Below are 23,215 nucleotides of genomic sequence, written 5' to 3' on the forward strand. Positions count from 1 at the left end.
ACTGCTTTATTATCAGCTGGAGGGAGGAGGAGACGGTGCGTGAAGCGGCGAGCTCGGAACCCCGAGCCTCGCCGCCGCCGAGGGCTGCGCCCTCCCTCCCCGCCCGCCTCTCTCTCGCGGGCAGCGATACCCGAGCCCCCGCAGGTAGGAGCGCAGCCTCCGCCACCTGCCCCGACCGCTCCACTCGGAGCGTTTTGCAGCATCATCGGGAGCCGCCGCGGGGGCAGGCGGCGCCGCTGCCCGCCCGCGGGGCCGGGGCAGGTGTCACGCCGAGTCCCGCTCGCTCGAGTCCCGCCGCTCCGCAGCCCCGGGCAGGCACCGCGGCGGGGCGGCTGCGGCTACGGCGCGGCGCGCCCATGTGAGCCCCGGCCACGGAGTGCTGGCCCGCGGCGCAGAAGGCTGCGCACCCTCCCTCCGGGCGTGTGCCCCGACAGCGGCGGCGGCGGCAGCAGCGGGAGGAGGCAGTCGGGCAGCGCTGGAGTAAGCGGGAGGCATGGTGTCCTGGCGGCGGAGGCCGGGTCCCGGCCTTGCGCGGCTGTGGGGCTTGTGCTGCCTGGTGCTGGGCTGCTGGAGGGGCGCGCTAGGCTGCCCCGCGTCCTGTCGCTGCAGTTCCTGGCGGATCTGGTGCTCGGAGCCAGTGCCGGGCATCGCGTCCTTCCCCGTGCCGCAGCGGAGCGCCGAGGATGACAATGTCACCGAGATGTGAGTACGGGCCGGCCTCGGCTCCAGTCCGGGCGCGGCGGGCGGAGGGCAACTTCCCCGCGCGGAGGTGCACTTGTTCCGCGGGCAGCCGCGGTGGCTGGGAGCCCGAAAGCCCGCTGTGATTTAATTGCACTCGACTTGCCAGCGATTCCCTTGCGAGCCCACTGGGATGATAAATCCCCATTGCCGCCATGCGGTTCCCCGCGAGCGGGACGGGAGGTGGGTGCGGAGTCGCTGCCGGCCGCGGAGCAGCGCGGAGCGGGGTGGGAGCCCGGTGTTGCCTCCAGTCCTGACCGACCCCGGGGCGAGCGCAGCCCCCAGCGCACCTCTGCAGCGGACCCGGAGAAGGTCTTAAGTTATTGATTTATTTTACTTTCGCGCCCCCAGTTTAATCCTGTGAGCTTTAGTGGGATTTCACCCTCTTCACTGTCTCTTCACGTGTACCTTATTTCTGTTAGGGGAAAAAAAATAGAAAAGAAAGGGAAGGGATGCGGCATATTCTGAGAAAGAGCAGCCGCAAACCGTCTCCCCTCCCAGAGCCATAGGAGTGCGAGCCTGCTTTGCCCTTCTCAGTAAGTTGGCCCCTAGCCTGCAGGGGAACGAGCCCGGTGCTTTCTTAGCGAGTGATGGAGGATTAGGAAACCCATTAATAGTGAGCAAAAAGTTTTTTCTGTCTCAACCTGTGTGTGACTTCCATCTCTGCTTGCCAGCAGCTGATTCTGGTAAGGGAGTTGTATAGCAATTCCTGCTCAATCCTGCATCCTCTGACAGCCTGGCACTGAGGGTCATCTGCATGCCTTAGCTGAGAAAAGGCACAAGGACACTTGCTGAACAAAAATGTTGGACACGGGGGTGCAGATGACAGACCTGGGGGGAAAGACTTCTAAATTTGCTTTTTCCATCTCTTTCTTCCCCGGGCCCTGTTGTTTCCAGATTTTTTCACAAAAATTCACAAACGTTTTTTCACGTGACAATTTTATTGTAAAAGCTTCTGGAATATTTTTCCCTAAATCCGTACAGATTTCTCGCAGTTTCATTTCTACTTCCTTCTCCTCTTTCTCAGATTTCTTTAGAATCAACACAAAAATGACACAAAGTGTTGTGTGACATTAGATTAATTCAATAGCCTTTGGGCTACCTTTCTGCAGATTTTGGTAGTCTGTTTGCTGCATTTCCCAGAGAGTTTAGGGGAAAAAATGGGGGCTTTCATCCCTGCTGTTCCTCTGTAGCCTATCTTTAGTAGATTTTAGGACCTACAATATTTCCAAGTTCTTACAGCAGTTATTGTTTCAGATGTTTGCTTAATATTCAGTGGATTACTTTTTTAAAAAAGATTGCTTCGAACTATGAATCACCGCTCATTTTCATAGGCTTTCCTAGGCTTATTACTTCATAATTCCTATTTGGAGGCAATGCAGCAATTTCCCCCTAGAATTTAAAATCTATTTAAAAGGCCAGGGAAAGAAATGCGTACATAAATTTGTACTCCATCCATGACCAGCTTGAAACATGTCTAGTCATTTTGCACTGGTGCTTCTTGCTTTTATTGTGCCCTGTGTTTTTTTCAGCATTGCTGTCTTTACAGTTCTGCTCAGTTTTTACTGTATCATTCTGTGACATTGCATGTTGTCGTGTTTGGTGATCCAAAAATAATTTTGACTCATGGATTTCTCAGGAGATGCTGTGGCACATATTTAAGACGGTCTTTCCCAGAGTACTTTTAACACAGAACGTGAAGGCTCTTCGATGACTTTGTTGACATAAAAGTTGGTCTGCAATGGCCATCATATTATTTTGTGAGAATTTAGTGAACAGTAAATAAGTGAGAAAGTGGTTCTTATATGGTAGATGCAGATTGTGAAAACATCTTTTTAACACTGCATACCCTGCTTTATTCTAGCTAAGAAACCTGTCTAATAGATTGAAGCATTACATTTTACTTACAAAGCATGAGACCTGATTTTACTTTTTTGTGCTCTGTAGATACAAGAGCACAATTCTGTTCATCTCCGGTGGAATTACTTTTGGTATGAGTAAGAGTGAGAAGAGCATAAGACTATTTCTGGTAATTTGTCCCCATCTATTTCCCACATGCCTGTTGAGACCAATCCTCCTTTTATCCCTTATACCTTCCTCTCGACTGGAGTAGATCTGGCAATCTTAGGCAAGGCATCCACTGACTGCTTAAAGTCCCACACCTAGGCTCTGGGGTTTGGCGAGAACCATATGGTTCAGGTGGACACATAACCCTGTGGTGGTGCAGAGGGCTGGCTGCTGAGTTGGAAGGATGCGAGGGGCAGCAGGGTGTCCCCTTGGCCCTGGGAGCTGGGAGAGAGATGGGTGGTGATGGTAGGAACAGCAGACCCACAGTGCTGTGTGCCCATACTGCCCCGTGCATGGAGCTTCGTCTCCGTAGTGGCCCACAGGCAAACGGCAGGTTAAAGCCCAATGAACCCACTCCTACCAGTCCAAGTGTAACTGTATTCCTGCTTGGATCTGCATCTAAACATACAGAAATCAGCAGAAAGACCTCTAGAGCACTTCTGCATCAGCCATGTGAAGCCCGACTGCTGCAACTCAGTGTAGGAGGGCATAGGAGTATTTCTGCCTGGTGCTTTTCTTAGTCATCTTTCTCACTCTTTCCCTTCCTTGTTGTTTTGCAAGTTTTCTAATTCTGAGGAATAAGAGACAGACTCTGGAAATGCTCTGCCTCTCATAAGGTTTTGGATTTGTTTGTTAGAATGCTGACATGGGCTGGTCTTGATCTGGAAAGCATATGCCAGTGCTAAAACTGCTCATCAAAACGGAGCTCAATCATAATAATTGTTTGGTAGCGCTGATACTACTGGAGATAAATGGTACTCCAAAGTGAAGCCCTACATTAAAACAGTGATATCAGTCACTGAAGCTCATGCTAAGAGCTGAGGAACAAGAGTGGTGAGAGCAAAACAAGTGTATGAGCATTGTTAAATCCAGGCACTACAGCAGATAAGTAGTCCTCACTGAGATCACTGGAGCAAGAATATTAGTAGGTAGTAAATTACTAGCATCAAAAGTGTTCAAGACTTTTTGTGGAAGGATCAGTCTGATACTTTCTCATTAAGAAGTGTGTATTGTTAGTATATGTCAGCAAGTGTGACAGTTCATAGATCTTGATTTCAAAGAAACTCCTTGCGCTGTTAGTGTATTCCTGGCCCAGTTTCTGGTATCAAGTCATTAATACGTTGACTTATGATTATTCAGGTAAATGGAATTTGAAATTAATCGGTGTGTGTCAGGAAGAATTGCTTGCCAGCAAAATAGTAGGTGACTTCTTCATGCTTGCCTAGTAGAAGAGAGAGGTGATTGTGTATTGCGTACGTTTCAAAACCACAAAGTAAATTACTAATGCAGTTATATAAAGCACTCTAGAATTGTTAATAAATAAGACAGGATAAGTAATTTATAGAGTAAATTATTTAACAAGTCACGTGAGCTTGTGCTAAAAAAAAGGCATATTGAAATTCATCTGAAGCTCAGTGCTGTTGGTATTTTGGGTCTCTTTCATTTCAGATTTCTAGACCGTTGTAGATTAAATATAATGTAAAGTTATAAATATAATGTAAATCTAGAAGGTTTCTCAGCTCCTAGCCTTTTCTTCCTCAAAGGAACTGTTGGCTCTTCAGTGTTAGGTGGCTTAGCTGGATTGAAAAGCTCTTTCTAGTGGCTTGGAGTTATACAGTAAAATACAAGGCACTGGGCTACGAATTATTAAAGAGGTTTTGGACACTGGTGATATAATAGCTCATTTTAGGAATTTGTCACTTTTTTCTCATCTTTCTTTAAAGTTTCAGTGATGGGTTAGGGTAAGTTTAAAGTAAGCATTGTGAAAATCAGTATTTTAATTTCCAGACTCTAAAAACATTTAAAAGATCATAAATCAAATGGTTCTGTATATGCTGGGTATTGTTGCTTTCAGGTCGCCTTCTCTATGGCATGTTTTATTCCTTGTCCTTCCGGTTGGTAAGGAGCGATGGGGCTTCTGGGGGCTGGCAGAGGCTCTCTCCAGCAGGCTGAGGCGAGTTGGGTGAGTGCAGCATCCATCAGGAGGTATTCAGCCTTGTGTAGGAGTGGGCTGGCGAAACACTGCCTTTGGTCGCTCGAGTTTTAAGAGATGTTTGAGATTTATACATGAAAATGAAGGCCATTTCTTTGGATTCAAGACTTTACTCTTGAATATGCTGTTTTCAAGAGGCTTGCATTTCCTCCCCTACTAATGGGAAAACAGAGGGCTAGGCAGTCCAGCCTCAGATATGGTTAGGATGGCATTTTCTCTCTTTTTTTTTTTTAATGCTAAGTGAAAGGGGGACAGCAGCATAGCAAGATTCCAGATCTCAAATCATGATAAAATAAAATTTTTTATACAACTAAACAAGAGTCCTATTTCTACATTTTGGATTTTGTTGTCAAGTAAGAGGAAAAAAAATCTTTCTGGATTATGCTTCTCTCTCATCCCTGTTTGTCATCTCTCACTGTGGCAGTGTCTAACAACACACTGATGATGGTGGCTAGCAGAATCTCCTTGCCAAGCTGGATGTGTATAGCAGGTAATGAAAAGTTACAAACGACGAAAAATGAAGCAGGGAACTCTAAAAATCCTAAAAACCTTCTCAATACTTACTGATGTTAAAAGTATATTTAGCTTGTCACATCTCAAAAGCCTCTCTTTGAAAGCTGTCTTTTAAAAAGTGGAGCACTGATTGTATTAATTCACATTATTTCAAGTGGAGAAATAAATTTACAGACGTTTGAAAGCCATATGCCTGCACTGCTCTGTTACTGCACACTGTTTGTGTTTGCTAGGATCTTTTTATAGAAATGTATGTAGGCACAGAGGTGCTATTGAAATCATGTATATTGGGTATGCACTTTAATTCAACTTTTGATAGTGAGCCTATATTTTCAGAAACCACATAAAGCAAACGAAGCTTAAACTCCACTGAAATATGTATATGGAGATACTGTTTCCTACAGAGCTTCTATTAACATAACATTGAAGAACCATAATGCACTTATGGGAACGAAGCCACGTCATGGATATTCTGTTGTGAATATGCAATTTTAAAAAAATTTCCTGGAAGAACATGACCTCCACTGAATGTTGATTATCAGCAGAAGTTATAGCTGGAACTATTAAATATATTTCACACCATATTTCACACCAATTCATCTATTCTTGTTTCTGACTTAGTCACTGTTAGGATGTATTCCTGAAGATCAAATTTCAGGTCAGTATTTCTTGGTTCCTAGACAAGGCTTCAAGAAATACACCTTTTGCAGAACTAGGAGAAAGTGGAGCAAGGAAGCCCAAGGCATTTTAATCTCCAATCTCTAAATGATGTGACTTGAACCAACCTGAACTGATTCTAATCCAGCCAGGTGCTCTGACAGGTGCTCTGATGCCTTTTATTTAAGCGAAAGCTGATGCTCAGATGAGGCCTTGTTAAAGTCAGTGGCGAAACTTGACAGAGCTGATATTCCACCAAGGCAGAGTAGAAGACACAAAGGAAGAATGGCAGTGACTTTTTTTCAGGTGTTTTCCTACCTGTTTCACCCTTAGGACAGAAGGGGCCTATTACTGCTTTACTTGATGTATGTTTCTCTGGGGTTTTCTTGGTTTCCCAGCATTTTCCTACCCTCTGAAGACTACATACGTTGAATCAAAAGGACACCAAGATGGAATGTTTTAGAAGGATGCTTCTCATTTTTTCACTAATTCTTTATTGAAATAAACCTGCACAGTGCTGCCAATGTGCAAAATAGTGGTACCTGCAGTCACTACAGAAGCTTTTGCTGGATCCACAGAGAATACATGGCCCACTATTTACGTCCACCTGGTATTTAAATAAAGGCATAATGCATTAATCAAAGTTACTCCATTGCAGAAACGTAACATCACTGAAAGGACAATACTCCTGGGCTTCCATGGGAGCTCTGCCTCGGCCCAGGCGAGTTCACTCTTTTTCCTCATGGTTTGACATCTGAGCCAAAAGAAATCTCTCAGTTCGAGACTTGTTGATTTATTTTTACTTTTTTATTTCTGAGCCTACAAGTAAAAATAATTAGGGCCATATTCAGCTGATATCCAGTGCAGTGCGTATTACACAATCAGATGCTTTATCCCATATGAAGTGTGTATAGGACGTGACTTTTCCCATTCTTTTGCAACAACTGTCTGATTTTCTAAATGCCAGACAGCACAGCAAGCGTATGTGGATAAATCAAGTGCACATACTGGGCATGTCAGACTGACGGGCATGCACTGAGAGACTTCACAGCATGTGCTGTGAGTGTCACGCGCTGGACTTGCTCAGCATGTCTGGGAACGTCCTAGGCTGCAGCATTTAAAATCTGGTGACTCCTTGCAGACTGCACTGAAGGTTCTTAATGCATCTGGCTGCTCTCCTGCCAGCAGTGGAGAGCGCGTTTCTTCCAGGAAGTGATTCAGGAGGCCAAATTAGATTCCTGCTGTGAATTACCTGATGGAGACATCCTCTGCCTCCACTCTCTGCAGAGAACCTGGGGGGCTTGGTTCAGCGAGGTGAACAGAAAAGCACAACTATTCCTCCAGCAAGAAGTGTCAAGCTGTCGAGTGAGATGTCTGCGTGGCCCAACCAAACCTCTTCCATGAAGCATGCTGGGACTGCCCAGCTTGAAGCAGAGTGCGGGTCTGAACCTGAGTCTTGCATGTCAGCATTGTAACTGTAACATTGTCCTGTATGGCATACAGATGTGGATTTGCCTCAGTTCTTCCCGTCTGAGTTGCCTTACTTGATGTGGAGCATCTGAATTGCTTTTGGGCCAGAGAGGACAGTCTGTTAAGCTAAATGACCACAGTGCTTGTGCAGGGGAAGGCTTGGTCCTGTTCCTGCTTCACAGAGAGTCGGTTACAGCAGAAAGGGGAGCTGCACAAACAGGTATGGCTGAGGCTGCCCTCTCTCAGGTTGCATTATGGTATGGTGTCCTTTGAGAGACTTCCCTTAGGAGGAGGTAAGAATTGAACCCAGTGCTCTGGACAATAGTGGACAGCAATATCCATAATTTCTTTCCAGCCTGTGGCCTGCTACCTCATACAGACAGGCTTTTGATCTGATTTTTAAACCAACAGAACCTATTTGGTGATTATGGGTCTAGTTCAAGAGGGTGAAATTCCATTTTATTTTGTATAGGCAGGTGAATAGGATATTGGTTATTCATCTCCTGTTTCCTCCTCCAGACTCACGTCTTTCTAATTTCTAATAAACTGTTTTTTGAACATGTTATGTGTACAGTAGTCCTCACCTGGTGAACACACTACCCTCCTGCTGGGAGCAGTTCTATTGACTTTAGTGGGACTAACTAGTGAACTTAGGCATACAATGAAGTATTTTACTCGCACAACTTAAAGTGGAAGGAATGTAAATATCTTTTGAATACAGTGTATTGCACGCTTACACATGTACACAAAATGTTAAACTTTTCAAGTTGGATTCAAACGTATTTACAAACATTTTGAATTGGCAAGTTTGCATGTGACTTTAAGGCACTTAACTAGAAAGAAATATTAAAGCTGGATGCTACTTCTGTAGGCTTTTCTGTTTCTTTTGTTTTTATTTTTTGTTTTTCCTTCAGTTTTAGCAATCACTGCAGCTGCTGCACTGTGTTTGTGTGCAGTGACCGCCTTGTTGCCTGGAGCCTGTGAAGTTTGGCGGACGTGGACCTAGGTGGCACAGCTGCAGAAATATACCACTTGTTCTGGAAGTGAGAGTAGGTGGAAGAAAGATTGTACTGATCTTTCCTGCCTTGAACACTTCTCCCAGCCCTCCATGGCATTCTGTCTGTAAAGAGAAAGGGCACTCGGTCCTTCTGTTGGCTTGGTCTGATTATATGGACAGAATCAGTCTGCTATAAAATACTTCCATCTCTTGTCATGACATAAAATGAACAATTTAGCATGAAGCAATTTTTCTCTTCACAGAGGTTATCTGAAGTGAAAGACTTAGGGGATGAGAGTCCTGAAAAGTTGGGGATGTCAGCAAAATGTCTGGCTGACACCTGCTTATGTAATTGCAGGTGAACACTTCATCCATCCTGGGAAAGGGATGTGCTGCAAGGTATATAGATTGCAGGAGCACTGAAAGGTGTGTGCAGAAATGTGGTGTGGTTGCAAGAGCCTTAAGAATAAACTGCTGACAGATGAGAAAAATGTTGATCTACTCCTAAGCAGTGGCAGGGACAGAAGATAATGGAAGGATGCTATGAAAGCACTGGTGGATAAGGAGAAGGTGAGTTTGCAGAAATATTGGAAAAGTTGGAGGAAAACTGTAGAAGACCAGTCTTTCAACACTAGCTGTGAAAGAGGTATACGAAAAGCAAGTGTATAGTTTGAAGGGAAAACAGCAGAAAAGCTGATCAAAGATTAGAAATAATGTCAAAATTGACAGTTAGAAAAGAGTAGATTTTGCTAAAGTGTAACAGTGAAGTGTAACAGTAAATGAATGCAGTGATAAATCAGATTGATCTCATTTTAGCAAAGGCAATGTGTATAGGTCAAGCAACAGAATAAACAGAAATACAAATACAAACCTGAAGGAAGATACAGTACAGTGGTTTGTGCGTATCACTGCATGGGAGGATTTTCCAAAAGTCAAATTGGACAAGTACAGAAACAGAAATTTACGGAAAAAGAGGCTGTAACATAGCAGTCAGCACAAGTGATAGAAATACAGTGGATCCTGACACGTGTTCAGACAGTGTAACAAATATATCATTATGCTAATATAAGCAGTGCAAGTAGGAAACTACTTGCATTAAGTGAAAAATAGGATGCTTCAAGTGAAGAAAAGTGCTATCTTTAGTTGTAAATTAAAAACATTGGCCAATTAAAATGAAGAGAAATACAGGACAGAGAAAGTAATAGAAATAAGTATGATAATAGAAAGAGGAGACTGTAGATGTGGAAGAGCAAAGAGTCCCCCTGGAAAGCTTTAGCAAAGTACTTATAATGCTGTTTAAACCTTCTCTGAAAAAATGCTGTGGTTAAATAAAAATAATAATATTGGTACTGACATACATTAGGTGGCAACATGTTCTGGGCCTAGAGGAGCAAACAAAACAATATTATGGTAACATAATATGAAGATGTATTTGTGTATATCTTCCATTAAAATACAGTGTAAAGCTTGGAGAAGACAGACCTGCACTGAAGTCTACCCAAGATGTTTCACAGGTCCTGAAAAGGAGACTAAGAAATGAATTGTGAACCACAGCAGCAGACGGTATCAGTTGAAGATTGGAAAAACGTCTCCCTGCTGAGTTCTCTGTTTAGTAATCACAGAGAAAAGTGATAGAGATTATTACCACGTGTGTAGACTTTCAAGACTTAAGTAAAAATAGGGGAAGAACTACTTCTGATAGCTTATGGAAAAGGGAATATTATCTGAGATGTCAGCAGTCAAATTATTTAGCAAATTTAATCTATTAAGAGGATATACGTGGATTTTCCTGAATAGATGCCCTCAAGTTTTGTAGTTTCACTTCATCATTTGAAAGTACTGCCTTTTGATCTGCATTTGGCAGGAAGTTGTGCTACACACAGTGAATGGTGAAGTGCCAAGTAGAGCAGGTATTCTTGATCAGAATATCATGAACAGAATATTTGATATTCTAAGATCTGGTAATTTGAAACCAAATAATGCGAAGTGTGGATTTCAACTAGTGGAGGTATATGTAGAAGGCAGACTGATCTCAGAGGGAATTTCAGAGGGAATATTTCATCTTAGATTACAAGCGCTGCTCCAAAAGAAATGCCTCCCATTTTATTATGTTGGCCCACAACATTAGCAGCAATGTTGATGGTATGGCAGTAGAGGTTGAACCTTCCCAGCAGTATTCCCTTACCTTTTGTCACCACGTGACAGATGGCAGCAGAGGAGCAGTCAGACAAAATGGTGTCTGGCATGGGAGTACATATGCGGCAAAAGTCTGTCACTGAATTCCTCTAAAATTGGAATTGGAAAAAATTGCTCCTGTTAACATTTGTTGATGCTTGTTGAACACTGATAGAGATAACAACATGGGAGTGAGCACATTTAGGCACCAGGTATTGTATTTCTGCAGTGGCAACAGTGACAGTGGGTCACCTCTACTTGTGCAGATTTTTGCGAGCACAACATGCAGACCAATGCTAATGGTGGTGACTATGTTGAAAAATACCATCTTGTAGCTGAGAATTTGCTCTATTAAACAGTGTTATCGTGCTCCTTGTAGCTGTTATAATTTCTATGGAAATAAGTAGGAGGCATTACTTTCGGGGCAACTTCTGTAAAAAGACACACATAATGCTGAACATCTTAAAACTTGAAAATAGGAAAAGCACTTGAACTGTTGTGAAGCAGACTGATTTATGTCAACAAGTGTTAATCTAACTGAAGGATGTGCAACTCACTTCAGACTTCCATTCCACAGTCACTGCCTGAGCTTCGTGCCTGGGAAGAAAAGAATTCAAAGGTTTTGACATCAACTGAGATGCTTTAATGTTTTGATTCACTGAGAGAACTGAAAAGATACATCTGAAGGATAGTTAGGAGCAATCCTGTTACGGAACTGATATTTTTCCATTCTCATTTGCATCCAGGCCAGTAACAGCTGCAGAGGTAGTGTATACAAGTGCTGAAAAAAAGAACAATTGTGTTACTATCCTTTGAAAAGTCAGTACAATAGGTGATTTTGTAGGAGGAAAAATGTCACATATTTGTTTGTATTTATATGTTCCTTCAAGATGGTATTTCATACTAACAAGCCAAATTACAAAAAGATAAAAAAGAATGTTTACTCTTCTGTGTGTTCACTGTGAAGAACTAATAAAGAGCCACATTCACCACTCTTCTTTTGTGTTTATATAATGTGTTATTTTTAGTGTATGTGTTATAAAGGGCCTGGTACAGTAGTTTAAGTCTCTTCTTGACAGTATGCTGAGACGATTTCATGCACAGTAGTTGAAATGAATTTTCTAGATAAGTATAAAGTCAGTATTAAGATATACCTTTCTGATTTAATAGTTTGTTGTCTGTCCAACTGATATTTCTGAATATATCAAGGAATATCAGCATTTCCAAAATGTCTTTGCTAAAGAAAACTAGACCATAGCTGTCAACTGACCTCTGGAGAAATGTCAAAAGTTGATGTCTTGGTGAAATTTTAGCTGTATGAACTTCATGGAGCTCAGCGGGGAAGACAGGTACTCTGAATGGTGATCCAAATGGAGAAAATAGTTAAGTAAGCTCTGCATTAATTTTGGGAAATGCAGTTCTTATATGAAATGTATCAAGGGCATGAATCTTAAATATGGGCAGCTGCATGAACTGTTTTGAGAGTTAGCTTCATTTGGTAGTGTGCTATTTGAATAGAACAGAGCAAACACCTTGAAGCCAAACCAGAGACATAAGTAAGCCCAAGGGTGCATTATGTTTCGTTTTCTCTGCCTCTAAATATAGCAACTGTTTCCTTAAACTCTGCATTGCAGACATACTCGTTTATTTTCACTTTTGCCTTCATGTTTGCATTCTGTAAAGAGTGAACTAAGGCTGGCTGGCAAACTGTGGGCTTTCCACTTCCCAGGAAGTTGTAGTCATAAGAAAGGCTATGGATCTGCTCCTGCAGTGCCAGAACCAAATTGGGATCTCCACTGCATTTGTGCTTTCTCCTGCTTTAAGTTCTTGGGCTGGCACTAACTGTTCAGGATTCTCAGCATTAAAGGAGAAATTCCCAATGGAAACGGCATGGTAACAATTGGATACTACTGACTGAATAACCTCAGTAGCTTGGCATAAAACCACTGCTGTCTCCAGTTGGCACAACCATACGTCAAGAACAGGGAACTGTTAAAGCTAACTGTATTCACTGACCTGGGATATCTTGCTCCAGATAGACCTGAACAGCATCTTATCTGAGTGTGTACTGAAGCATTTGCTCAAAAAAATCATGTGCCAGTGGCTGCAAAGACAGGTCCCAGCGTTATTCAGTGATATGTGTTATTCATGATATGTGAAGAGCTATCTCCTGTTGTCTTATCTAACTCATGGTTAAATGCTCTAACTGGGAGGAAGAATAGCCCTAAAGGATGACTTTTAAAGAGGCCGTGATAGTTGCTTTTCCATTCTTCATGAAATATAAGGTGATTCACAGTTAAAAGAACAAAACAAAACAAAACAAAAACACAACAAACCACCAATCACCACAGCATTTGCTCAGAATTTGTCAGAAGACACCTGACAGCCAAGGAGTCAAGCACTTGTTTGTAAAATTACTGAATTCTTGATAGATCTGTGGTGGACTAACTGGACACTGCACTTCTTCCCTGAGTTGGGGCATGCTTTTCCAGCCATCAAAGTTCTTGAGATTGGCCTAATGAAATCTGGCACTGATGACAGCAGATGAGGACAGTGGAACCAGTAAAAAACTGGTATAAAATTCAGCTTATTTGTAGAGAAGTTTCAGTTTGTGGATATCTGCACTGTACTCATTGCATGCTGTCAGAATTTCTCTTCTATGGGGAGCTTGGTTCTATGTGTAAATATTTCTTGCTTGAGTAGAGAATATATCATTGGTCCCTGCATCTGCCTGAAACCTGGCATTCCTTGTACGCAGCATTGTGTAGCTCTATGCTTCATTTTCAAACTATGTGAGTTCACACCCCTCAAGCATTATTTTAAGTTTGATTTCAGAGGGGCTACAAATGAAATCCATTTGAATCTGCCAAGTTCCATCAAGTTTTGTGTCAAGCTTACAAATTTTGCATGATTTCGATGCATAACCATAAATCAGCCCAGGTGTGCTGAAAGTTTCTGTAAGTTTTACTATACCTTTTGATGAACTTGTTTTGACATTTGAGTTGTAAGAAAATAGAGCAGTAGGGAACTTTGCAGTGTTTAATTTTGGATGTTACGTACAACTCTCACAGTAATGTAGATTAGGGACATCCATGACATGTCATTAAATAGTAATTCATCTACGTTAGTCCAGTGTTTGGAGTGTGCTGCCTTTCTCCCTAAAGACTACATGAAAAAATAACTTAGAGTATGAAGTTTTCCCAAAGTTCAGAAACATTCCATTTCACTAGGGAATGTTTATTGATTATTTTTTTTAACCATCTATATGAATCAGGACTAAACATATTGTTGGTTTATTTTTCAGTGTGTTAAGAAAATACATTTCCCATAAAGGGAGCTTCCTGGCGGCAGTACTTCTGGAGCCCAATTACAGTCTTATATGCTTACATCTATGTTGTTCAGGCTGGTGTGTGCTGAGTTATCCAGCATGCCCTTGCAGCTCTAAATGGAGTAGTATATATTAATGTACGTTAGCACAGAGGAAATAGAGTCAATCATATAATTTAAAGGGATATAATTCTGCTGGCTGATTTTTTTTCTTTTCAATTTAAAAAAGAAAGTCTTTGAAAGTCATTTCTAAGTTTAATAGTTTTATGAGCTGCTGAAGCACAAAGGAAGTTGAATTGATTTAAAGTGCAGAACATGTTTCTCCATGCTATCATAGTTCAGTTGTGGCTCTGCTGACTTTGTGCAAATGCAATATGCAGTCTTTCATATATGTAAAAAGCAGAAATGAAGAGCTGGCCCTCCTGAAAAAAGTATGGAAGAGCTAACTCTTTCACTATGGGATTTCAAAATATCCTCTCCAGAAGGTTACAGAAAGAGTAAAGTGTGTGATGCTGTTCAACAGCTGTTGAAGCATGCTGAAATGAACATACTGTTGTAGTTTGCAATATGCAGTCAGTAGGTTTATGATTCTGAATGCCTTTATTAGAATTAATCAGTAGTTTACAAAGGGGAGATGAAATTAAAGGTCTAAAACCAGATACTGTTTACTGATGACTCACTGAAGTAGAGACAGAATGCTATGGTATAATCAAGTGAGTAGTGTTGCGGACAGCAGAGGGTTTGGCTTAGAGGCAGTAGCTGGTATTTGTGAGGTGCCTTACACCATCCCATTGGGTGCTATCCAGCCAGGTTTTGGTGGTGCTGCACTTTGCTGTGGTGTGCAGGGGAAGCTTCCAAGCCCCTCATGTGACTTCAGCCAGCAGTGAGTCAGGATGTTTTTCTTCTCTGCTACAATAAAAACCTTCAGTTAAAGAACAGGGTGGATGTTCCTAAGGACATGCAGGCAAATTACATTTCTCAGCGCCGCCCACTGCAAGACAGAGCTTTTAGAGTATTAATGTTTGATGATAAGTAGCATCAAGGTAGAGTAGTTGTGAAGAAGGTAAAAATAGACTTCAGTTAGAGAAAAGGTTTTATTTCCAACCTCCCTCTAAATTAAACAGAACTTCCCCTGAAAGTGTACAGCTAGTCATTGGACTTTGTTCTTTCTCAGTGCTATGAAAAAACTGCAGAAGCTTAACTTAAAACAGTCTTGCTAAGCAAGTGAGGAAGCTTAAGAGTCCTTGCTTATGGTAAATTACATCTGTCCACTCTTTGCAAGGTTTTCTAGTGGTATGAAATGTGTTTTGCTGCCTTTTACTGTATGGAGGGTGTTTTAACACACAGCAGCTATTTTTCTGAGTTAGTCAGAATTTCTTCTCAGTCTTCACTTGAAGTGCAGTTATGCAGAGTCAATGGTTTTGAGTTTTTTGGGATTCTTCAAGTTAGTGAGAAACTGGAATCATAAGTCATTTGCTATATCCACCATAAAGAGGCTAAAATCAGAGTAAAGAACATCCCTTCTTTGCACAGCAAGAGAAAGATAGACGAGAAAAGGCTGTGAATTTTTATTGCTTCTTCCTCCCAAATGCCGTTCCTTTAGTTTGTTCCCTAGCAGACTGACACTGATTTATTTTAATAGACTGTGCATTTGGATCTTTGTTTGATGCAAATTGTGGTGGCTTCTCTCACTGCAGCACAGCTGAGCTGTTTTACATAGGCTGAGGTTTACCACAGAATGTAATACACTAATATATTTCTATGCAACTCTATAAGTTATGTCAGAATTCTGTAGCTTGTCCTAGCGGGAGGTTCTTGTTCAATGCTTTTATGATTAAAATTGTGATGTCAAATGCAGATGTGTGATAAATGTGTTTAAGAGATGGATGTATGTTATGGCAGTGGTTGTCAGAGCTTTTTTTGATGGCTTAATCTTTAGCTAGTGCAATTGGTCCATCAGATTATTTTCTTATGTTTCTCTGAGTACCTTCTTTCTGTGTTTCCCTGTCTGTTTTCCTTTATTTCATTTCTCTTATGTTTTCTCTGTCTCTGTCTGGTCTCAGCAGGGTTCTCATTGGTTGAACACTGAGGACAGGATGAGGAAGATATCTTAGACATCCCTTGCATAACTTCTTTTTGGCATGATAAGGTCCAAGTCACAGAGAAGATTAAATAATGAACAAGGGAGGTCCAGATGCACCCCCTTGCAGTACTCAGATAGATGAACTGGGGGTCTTTAATAAACAATTCTGTTGTTTTTACTTGGCAAAATATATAAATTTCCCAACTACCACCACTAACAAAATAGATTAACAAATCCTTAGCGGTGAGATCAGATTGCCTTTAAAAATTAAGGGAAGCATGCACAAAATGCAAAGTAAGCCACAGTCTTGTAATGGCCAGTTTTAGCCTATGAAGACCCGCAGAGCGCTCATTGTCGTATGATGCAGTGATAATGTGTTTTGTCTAGTGTCACACTAGTGATGTCTAGTGCCATTTCACTGCTTTTCTTTTTTTCCCGAGAGACAGTGAATGCCATTAAGGGAAGCTTTTTTGCTTTCCCTGGCATTTGGCAAGAGTATAGCCCAAGTCAGCTTTATAGCTTGGAGGAGAGCCCAGCCCAACTCTTGGGATTCTCAGGCTTTTGTTGGGATGTGGGCACACAACATACTTCTTTTACGTACCAGCTAAAGTAGATTAGTTGATTTTGGGAAAGCAATACTCTTTCCTTTCCACTTCATCAGAATTCTCATTAAATAGGAAAAAAATTCTTAAAGTGAAAACAATTTTTATTCTATCAAAGAAACACTTTAACCTTATAAGCAAACCTGTGGCTTTGATTAGTTCTGGATGTTTATGAAAGTACAAGTGCATTTCTGGGTTTCTTCGTGACTGGTGTTATCTTTTGAAATGCATGGACTTTTTAGAAGGGAGGTTTTGTACATCAGAGTTATTTTTCAGCCCGTGAAGGTAAACGAATTGCAGTTTCTACTTAACCCTTTCTATTAGACAGCCTTATTTGTGCTGTGAAATCTCTTTTCTTGCTGAAGAAGAGTTAACAGTTTATATAATTCCACAGACAACATTTTAATTTAAAATCTGTAGGATACCACTGGACAATCATAGCTCGCACATGATAATAACACAAAGGACCATCCTGCATGCCCGCAAGCTTTTTGGGGTTCAGATAGTTATTCTTCATATGAGAGTGTACTCTCAGTGTTTTGCTCCACTATGACAGTTTCTCTTCTCTTAAATTCCTCTTGTTTATGTAGTATAATGCAATGCATCCTCCCTTTCCTTTGTTTTCTTATTGCTACATCTTGTGAATAAAATTGAAACTGCTTTGTGACAAGGTGGATATCAGTTTAACAAGTGATTAAGCTAACCGTACAAGGGAAGTAAAACTAAGGGATCCCACCCCAAATGTAAGTAGCTTAACTCCACTGCCACCATCGTGGCTGATCCTTTTGCTGCTATAGAATGCATGATGTAGGGAAGCAGTGTCCTGGAAAAGGGTGACACTGTGATGCAGATTTATTTATTGTCTTCAGGGTGACTTCCTTCCTTGATGAGCACTGCTTCATTTTCCCTTTGTAAAACTCAACTGTTTCTCCTCCAGACCTCAAAGTATAATTTAAATAATGGGGAAGATTTTAAGGTGTACCTGTGCACTGCAGAAGATCTAACTAGGGCTTAGTGTTAGTTGCAATAGGTCAGCAACCACTGAAGCACGCAGGCTTCAATACTTGGCCTCTGAACAATCAAAGCCATGATAGGAACCACTCTCATACTCTCTTCTGCCTGCTTTTTCAACAGTTACATCGCAAACCAGAGAAAATTAGAAAGTATCAATGACAATGAAGTTGGATTTTACGTTGGACTTAAAAATCTGTGAGTACATGGAATAAATATTTTTAAAATTACTTTTTCTCATTTCTCATTTCTCTCATGGAAGTATGTACAGACTTCGTTAGAGTGTAAGTATGACTTTATATGTTACAGAGGACAGTGATACATCTTGCAGTTCAGCCTTGTAGTGATTTCCCCCACACTCTCATTTTAGCCATTTATTATCATTGTTCTTATCACTGTATTGTAAATGGACTACTCTAACATTTTTATCTGTTTTCACAGGACCGTGGTGGATTCAGGCTTAAGATCTGTGTCCCGTCAGGCATTTGTGAAAAATGCCAACCTACAATACATGTGAGTAAGAAAAGCGCCTGCCTTTCAAATCCAAACCCTAACTCTTGTGAATTTCTTTCTCTCTTTTACCATTTCTTTAATAAAAAATGTTATAACGAGACAGACGTATAGTGACCATCTGTCATTCATTGACCTGAGTAGGGTATGTATGGTAAGGAACTCGCAGAGTGTAGGGCATGTATGATATAGAACTGGCTGATCATAGGAACATAATGTAGGCTGGTGAAAAGGCAGTCTAACTCATTATCCTGTCTCTAGCAGTGGTCTCTGGCTGTGTCTTTTTTGGTACGTAGTATAGCACAGTGTCTGTCTCAGCTGAACTGAGCTGGTGCTGCAGGCGCGTTGTCCACCCTCTATGCATTGCACTCAGTGACAAGGATTTGACTGGATTTAGCCTGATTCGTTGGGTCAAATGTGTTTTAGCAGCTACAGTGCAGTAGCTGCATGCATGGGGTAAGCATATCTTCAAGTGTAGCTTGACCACTTTGCATTCCCATAGACTGCCAAGATTGTGAAGCAGAGCCCTGTAAGTGAGGATGAACAGAAGATTCACTTCAGAAGCTCACTCATGATCTAAGCAAATGTTGCCAAAGCAGAATATAAGAATGAGATTACTTTCATACCCAACTGCAGTTTTGTGGTTCATGAATTTCAGGAAGCTGAATTGGTGTTCAGTGGAGTTTTTTGCCTGTGTTTTTTGAGCTTACTTACACTTTAGATGTGCATACATGCCTGTGAAGGACTGTAGAACTTTTTGCTAGGACAGCTAAAGAATAGATCACTTTGCTACTTACATGGAAGATCATGGGTCCAGTACCACAAAATGTGTGTCGGGCTCAGTTCCTCACAGGTACTGTATTTTAATCAAATATTCAAGTGTATATTTTCAGTCCATCCATCTTCTTTAGATGTTTAGCACTTACTCAACCCTTTGCTTTTGTTAGGTCCTAATGAGATCAAAAAGACATAAGACCAACCCGCAGGCTTCCAAAAATACTTCCATGCAATATGTAAGAGCTGCTGAACCAAGCTCAAGGCTTTGCTAATAAAATGAAATCACTTTCTACACCTGTGTTTTCCAAAGAATAGCAACTAATTTACATAAGGAAGTGGATGTGAATATCTGTTTCTGCCTAAATATAATTACTGTCACTCGAAGACTGTGAACCAGACTTTGCTTAGCTGTAAGGCCATATTATTTCTTACAGTCATTAATAAATAACTTCTACTATAACTAGTTGGTGATATAAGGAAGTACATTCCTGAAGTGAATTTGTTCTTCTGCTTATGTGGGAATTACTCAGTGAATTATGATTGCAAAAGATGAAACTCTATAAAGCCAATGCATGTGTGCTGTCTGTGGAAATGTGCAATGAGAACTTACTGGTCAAGAGGCACAGCTGCGAACAATTCAGTTGCTATGCTGGGACAGAATTTTAGCTTAATGCAGTAGAACAGAGAAAATTCAGTCTGGGATTAAAATGAACTTAATGTTAGATTTTTCCCATTAGTGTAGCTGCTATCCTGGCATCTGTACCCATGACCAGGAAAGGCATCTATTTAGATACTAAATGATACTAAAATGAGTATACTAAATGTAGGATGAGGATACTAAAATCTACATGTGTAGAAAGATCTTACAGGGAGGACTAGTAGAGTATTTTGTAAAAGAAATCTTCTAAGAAATTAAGATGCTGAGTATGTTCAGTCCAATAGAGAGAAGACTGAAAGGGAATATAGATCTCTATCTTCAAAAAGAGAGCAATTGTAATGAGGAGAGTAATCAGTTGTCTCTATGACCATGAATATAGGATGATGAATAATAAGTTCAATTTGTATCAAGGTAGATGAATGTTTGGAAGTCTTTCCCATCCATATGGACAGGTAGACACTGCAAAAATTCACTGAAAGAACATGTGGATAAGATATCTCCAAAATATTTTAACCACAGGAAGAGCTTCAGCTGGAGCACGCAGGCAAACATGGAACACATAGTGATTGGTGATCAGGCTTTATGAGATCTGTAGTTCATGGAATGACCTTTTAGAAACAAATTAGGCTGGCTGACATCTGTTAGGTTGATGTACATGGAATCCTGATTCAAGATAATTATGTTGTGATCCAGGAGCTTATTCAGTCTCATACTACATTTTGTTTTGGTGAGGAATTACTAATGTTAGCAGAAACAGGGCAACCCCAGATAAGATGGAAATTTTTAGATGACACCACCTGCTTTATATACATGTCACAAAACAGTAAGTGTGGTGATATTTTTTGTTGAGGCTGATCTATTAATCCTGCAAAAAAAAATGCACTTATTTATTTTTTCTGGGAAGTCTTGATGCATGCTAAAATGTTTCTGAAAACCCCAGCAAATCAGTGCTTGTCATCAGCAGTAAAACTCATGTTGACTGCACTGAGAATGAAATGCAGTTCCTGTTGTGGTTGGGACAGTGAAATCTATCAAGAGCTGGAGTAATTTCACTTTGCAAGAGTAAACTGCACAGACCTTTGAAAAGTTTTCTATTTTAAAGCAACAGTTTTCTATTACCCCACAAAGAAAACAAAAACTGCCAACACTTTACTGAAGTAGCTGCATAAGCTTTAATTTTGCTGGTGATGCTGCTGTAGTTTTCTCTTTCTAACATGAAAAATCTTCTAATATATTTAAAGATCTTTATTATGTGAATACAGCATTTGTTTTCCAAGTCATCTAGAAAAATGAGATAATAAGGAATCTGTTAAGAGATTTCCTTAAGCCCTTTTTTGTTGTCATCTTCTTTTCTTGGACAAACATTTGTAGCCAAATACCTTTCTGGAGGTAAGGATGATAAGAAGACTTGAGTAATAATATAAAAAAAAAAAGAAAAACAACTGAAGGAGAATTGCTCAAATAGATATTATTTAAATGAAGGTAATAATCTTGCTTATCTAGTTCTGATATTTTCATTGAACTTGGACTCACATTAGTCAACAGTTACATTTAACAAGCAACACTAGTAGTAGTAGTTCTGTAATTTATAAGTTTGCCTGCTACTAACAGTAATTTTAATGGACTTGTGTAATACACATCCATGGTATTCTGTCAATATCTTTAAACACAAAAATATATTTTGCAGCAAGTGTTTATTTCCTGGAATATTGAAAAATAGCTCTGGTTATGTGCCAGGCTTTGTATAATTGCACTGATGAAGCATAAATGTGTGTTTATTATATGCATATAAATCTAGGTAATAAGATGTGCTTACTTGTCTACCAGGTTTAGGAAATGCAGACAAATTAAAGCGTTTGAAACCCAGTGGCAGCTTTCCCATGTGCACGTACAAAGCTGGTTCCAGCTGTAAGCAGATCATGCAGTTGCCTGTGGAGGGAGACTGAGCGTAGCAAAATGCCCACTTCTTTAACTCTTCTCCCTGTTTCTCCTTAGATCTGTTCCCCCCATTTCTTTTCTCTCCCTGTGTGGAGCCCTAAAGGCAGTGGGGCAAGCGGCTCAGTGATACTGCAGTGGAGTGCTGTGCCTGTCTTGCTACCTGGGTATATATTTACATAGCTTCTCAAACTGCTCTTGCACTCCCTGAATTGCCACAACTTGGTTTTGTCAAGGCTAGTTAGTTTAAAGTGAGCTTGATATTTGTATGTAAAAAACAGACATGCTTTCTGACTGAATTCTGGTCCTGTTCTTAGGTGCAGCTTTAGAGCCAAGCTCTGTGCTGCAACACACTTTTTTTTTTTAGGCTTTAGAACCCCAGATGGATCTTCCTGCTCACCATGATCTTTTTGTGTGTAGTTGAATTGGGGAACTAATTTATATTCTCCTTCCATGGAAGTGGAAGTGCAGGCCTTAACTACTTCATCATAAGACTGGTAGTGATTTTTTCACTTAACATGAATTAAAGAGATCACAGCAGGAATCTTTATAATCAATATAAAGTGCTCAGCTCCTGAAAAAAGATGTATAGTAGTAAATATACTGTCAAAGTGTCTTTTAAAATGATAATTCTATAATGGTGGCCTGAAAAATTTCTACTGAATTACTTGTCAACTTGAAAAACGTTAAGGCTCTAAACTGTATGGAATAAAGGCCTGTGATCCCTGTGGTCTTGGAATTACTAAACGTATCTACCCATGACCAGGAATATAGGTGCAGAAATTAATTTTGTTACTCTTTGTACTGCTTCTCACTTCCTTTTTCTGGTATGCATCAAGTGCAGCTGGTAAAAATCTGAAACAACAATTACAGCTACTAAAATACTTTTGTTTTCTCTAAGCTGGCCTTATTGAACATTTTGTGCAAAACAAAATGGCTTCAGCTGGACAGAGATTTTCCTGAGGAGTCCACTGTCTGATAGTTAGGTCCTCTTGGAATGGAAGTGGAAGTCCTGTGTTATGTGGAAACCAGGAGCCAAATCTGGTCCATACATGATGTGGAGTATATTGCCTCCCACTAGTGAGGGCATGAACACCTTCCTGCAAGTGGAGGCCCATGTATATATGACTGTCCTTTGGTAAGGGTAGAATTCAGTTGCTGTGCAGGTAGGAAAAACAGGCACTTGCCTCATTTGGGAGTGCCATGGAGGCATCCACATGTACTGCTTAGCAGTGTCACAACTAGAGGGGCTTTCCCACATGGTGAGTGAAGTGTTGTGCATGGAATGGTTAAATTCAATATTCCATGTTGCCTCGATGCTGGAGACAAAAGCCCATGTCCATCTTTTTTTAGCATTTCAACATATAGCTTCTGCTTACTAGGGAAAAAATTCAAAGTGGTGTATTTTACTCAAACATGTTTTCTGCCATATGTGCAAAGTGTACTTCAATTTTGATATACTTGCTCAGGGATGTGATTTAGTGGAGGGTTGTGAGTTAGGGTAGTATGGTTAATTACGGTTGTACTCGATGATCTTTAAGGTCTTTTCCAACCTGAATGATTCTATGATTCTACTTGATCAGGATCAATTAGATGCATCCACCTACATCAGCAGTAGGGCAGGCTAGTTCATCTGGCAATTGAAATAGTATCTCATCTATTTTGTGCTCCAACATTAGAACCACACAATTTGTAAACTTCA

The 23,215-nt window shown here is 40.8% G+C and overlaps 1 protein-coding gene across 4 annotated transcripts in view; it reads left to right on the top strand.

Annotated features, from left to right (window-relative positions):
* Positions 1–493: 493 nt before the first annotated feature.
* Positions 494–23,215, top strand: part of NTRK2 (neurotrophic receptor tyrosine kinase 2) — a 200,580-nt gene continuing 177,858 nt past the window's right edge. For all 4 annotated transcript variants that reach the window (XM_042877533.1, XM_042877531.1, XM_042877532.1 and 1 more), the window contains exons 1-3: positions 494–702; positions 17,757–17,831; positions 18,075–18,146. In XM_042877533.1, coding sequence (XP_042733467.1) covers positions 494–702; positions 17,757–17,831; positions 18,075–18,146 — 356 coding nt within the window. The remainder of the gene's footprint in view (positions 703–17,756; positions 17,832–18,074; positions 18,147–23,215) is intronic.

This window comes from Lagopus leucura, unplaced genomic scaffold (assembly GCF_019238085.1).
Source record: "Lagopus leucura isolate 7727_CA_CO unplaced genomic scaffold, USGS_WTPT01 Super-Scaffold_100018, whole genome shotgun sequence".
NCBI classification, from domain to species: domain Eukaryota; kingdom Metazoa; phylum Chordata; class Aves; order Galliformes; family Phasianidae; genus Lagopus; species Lagopus leucura.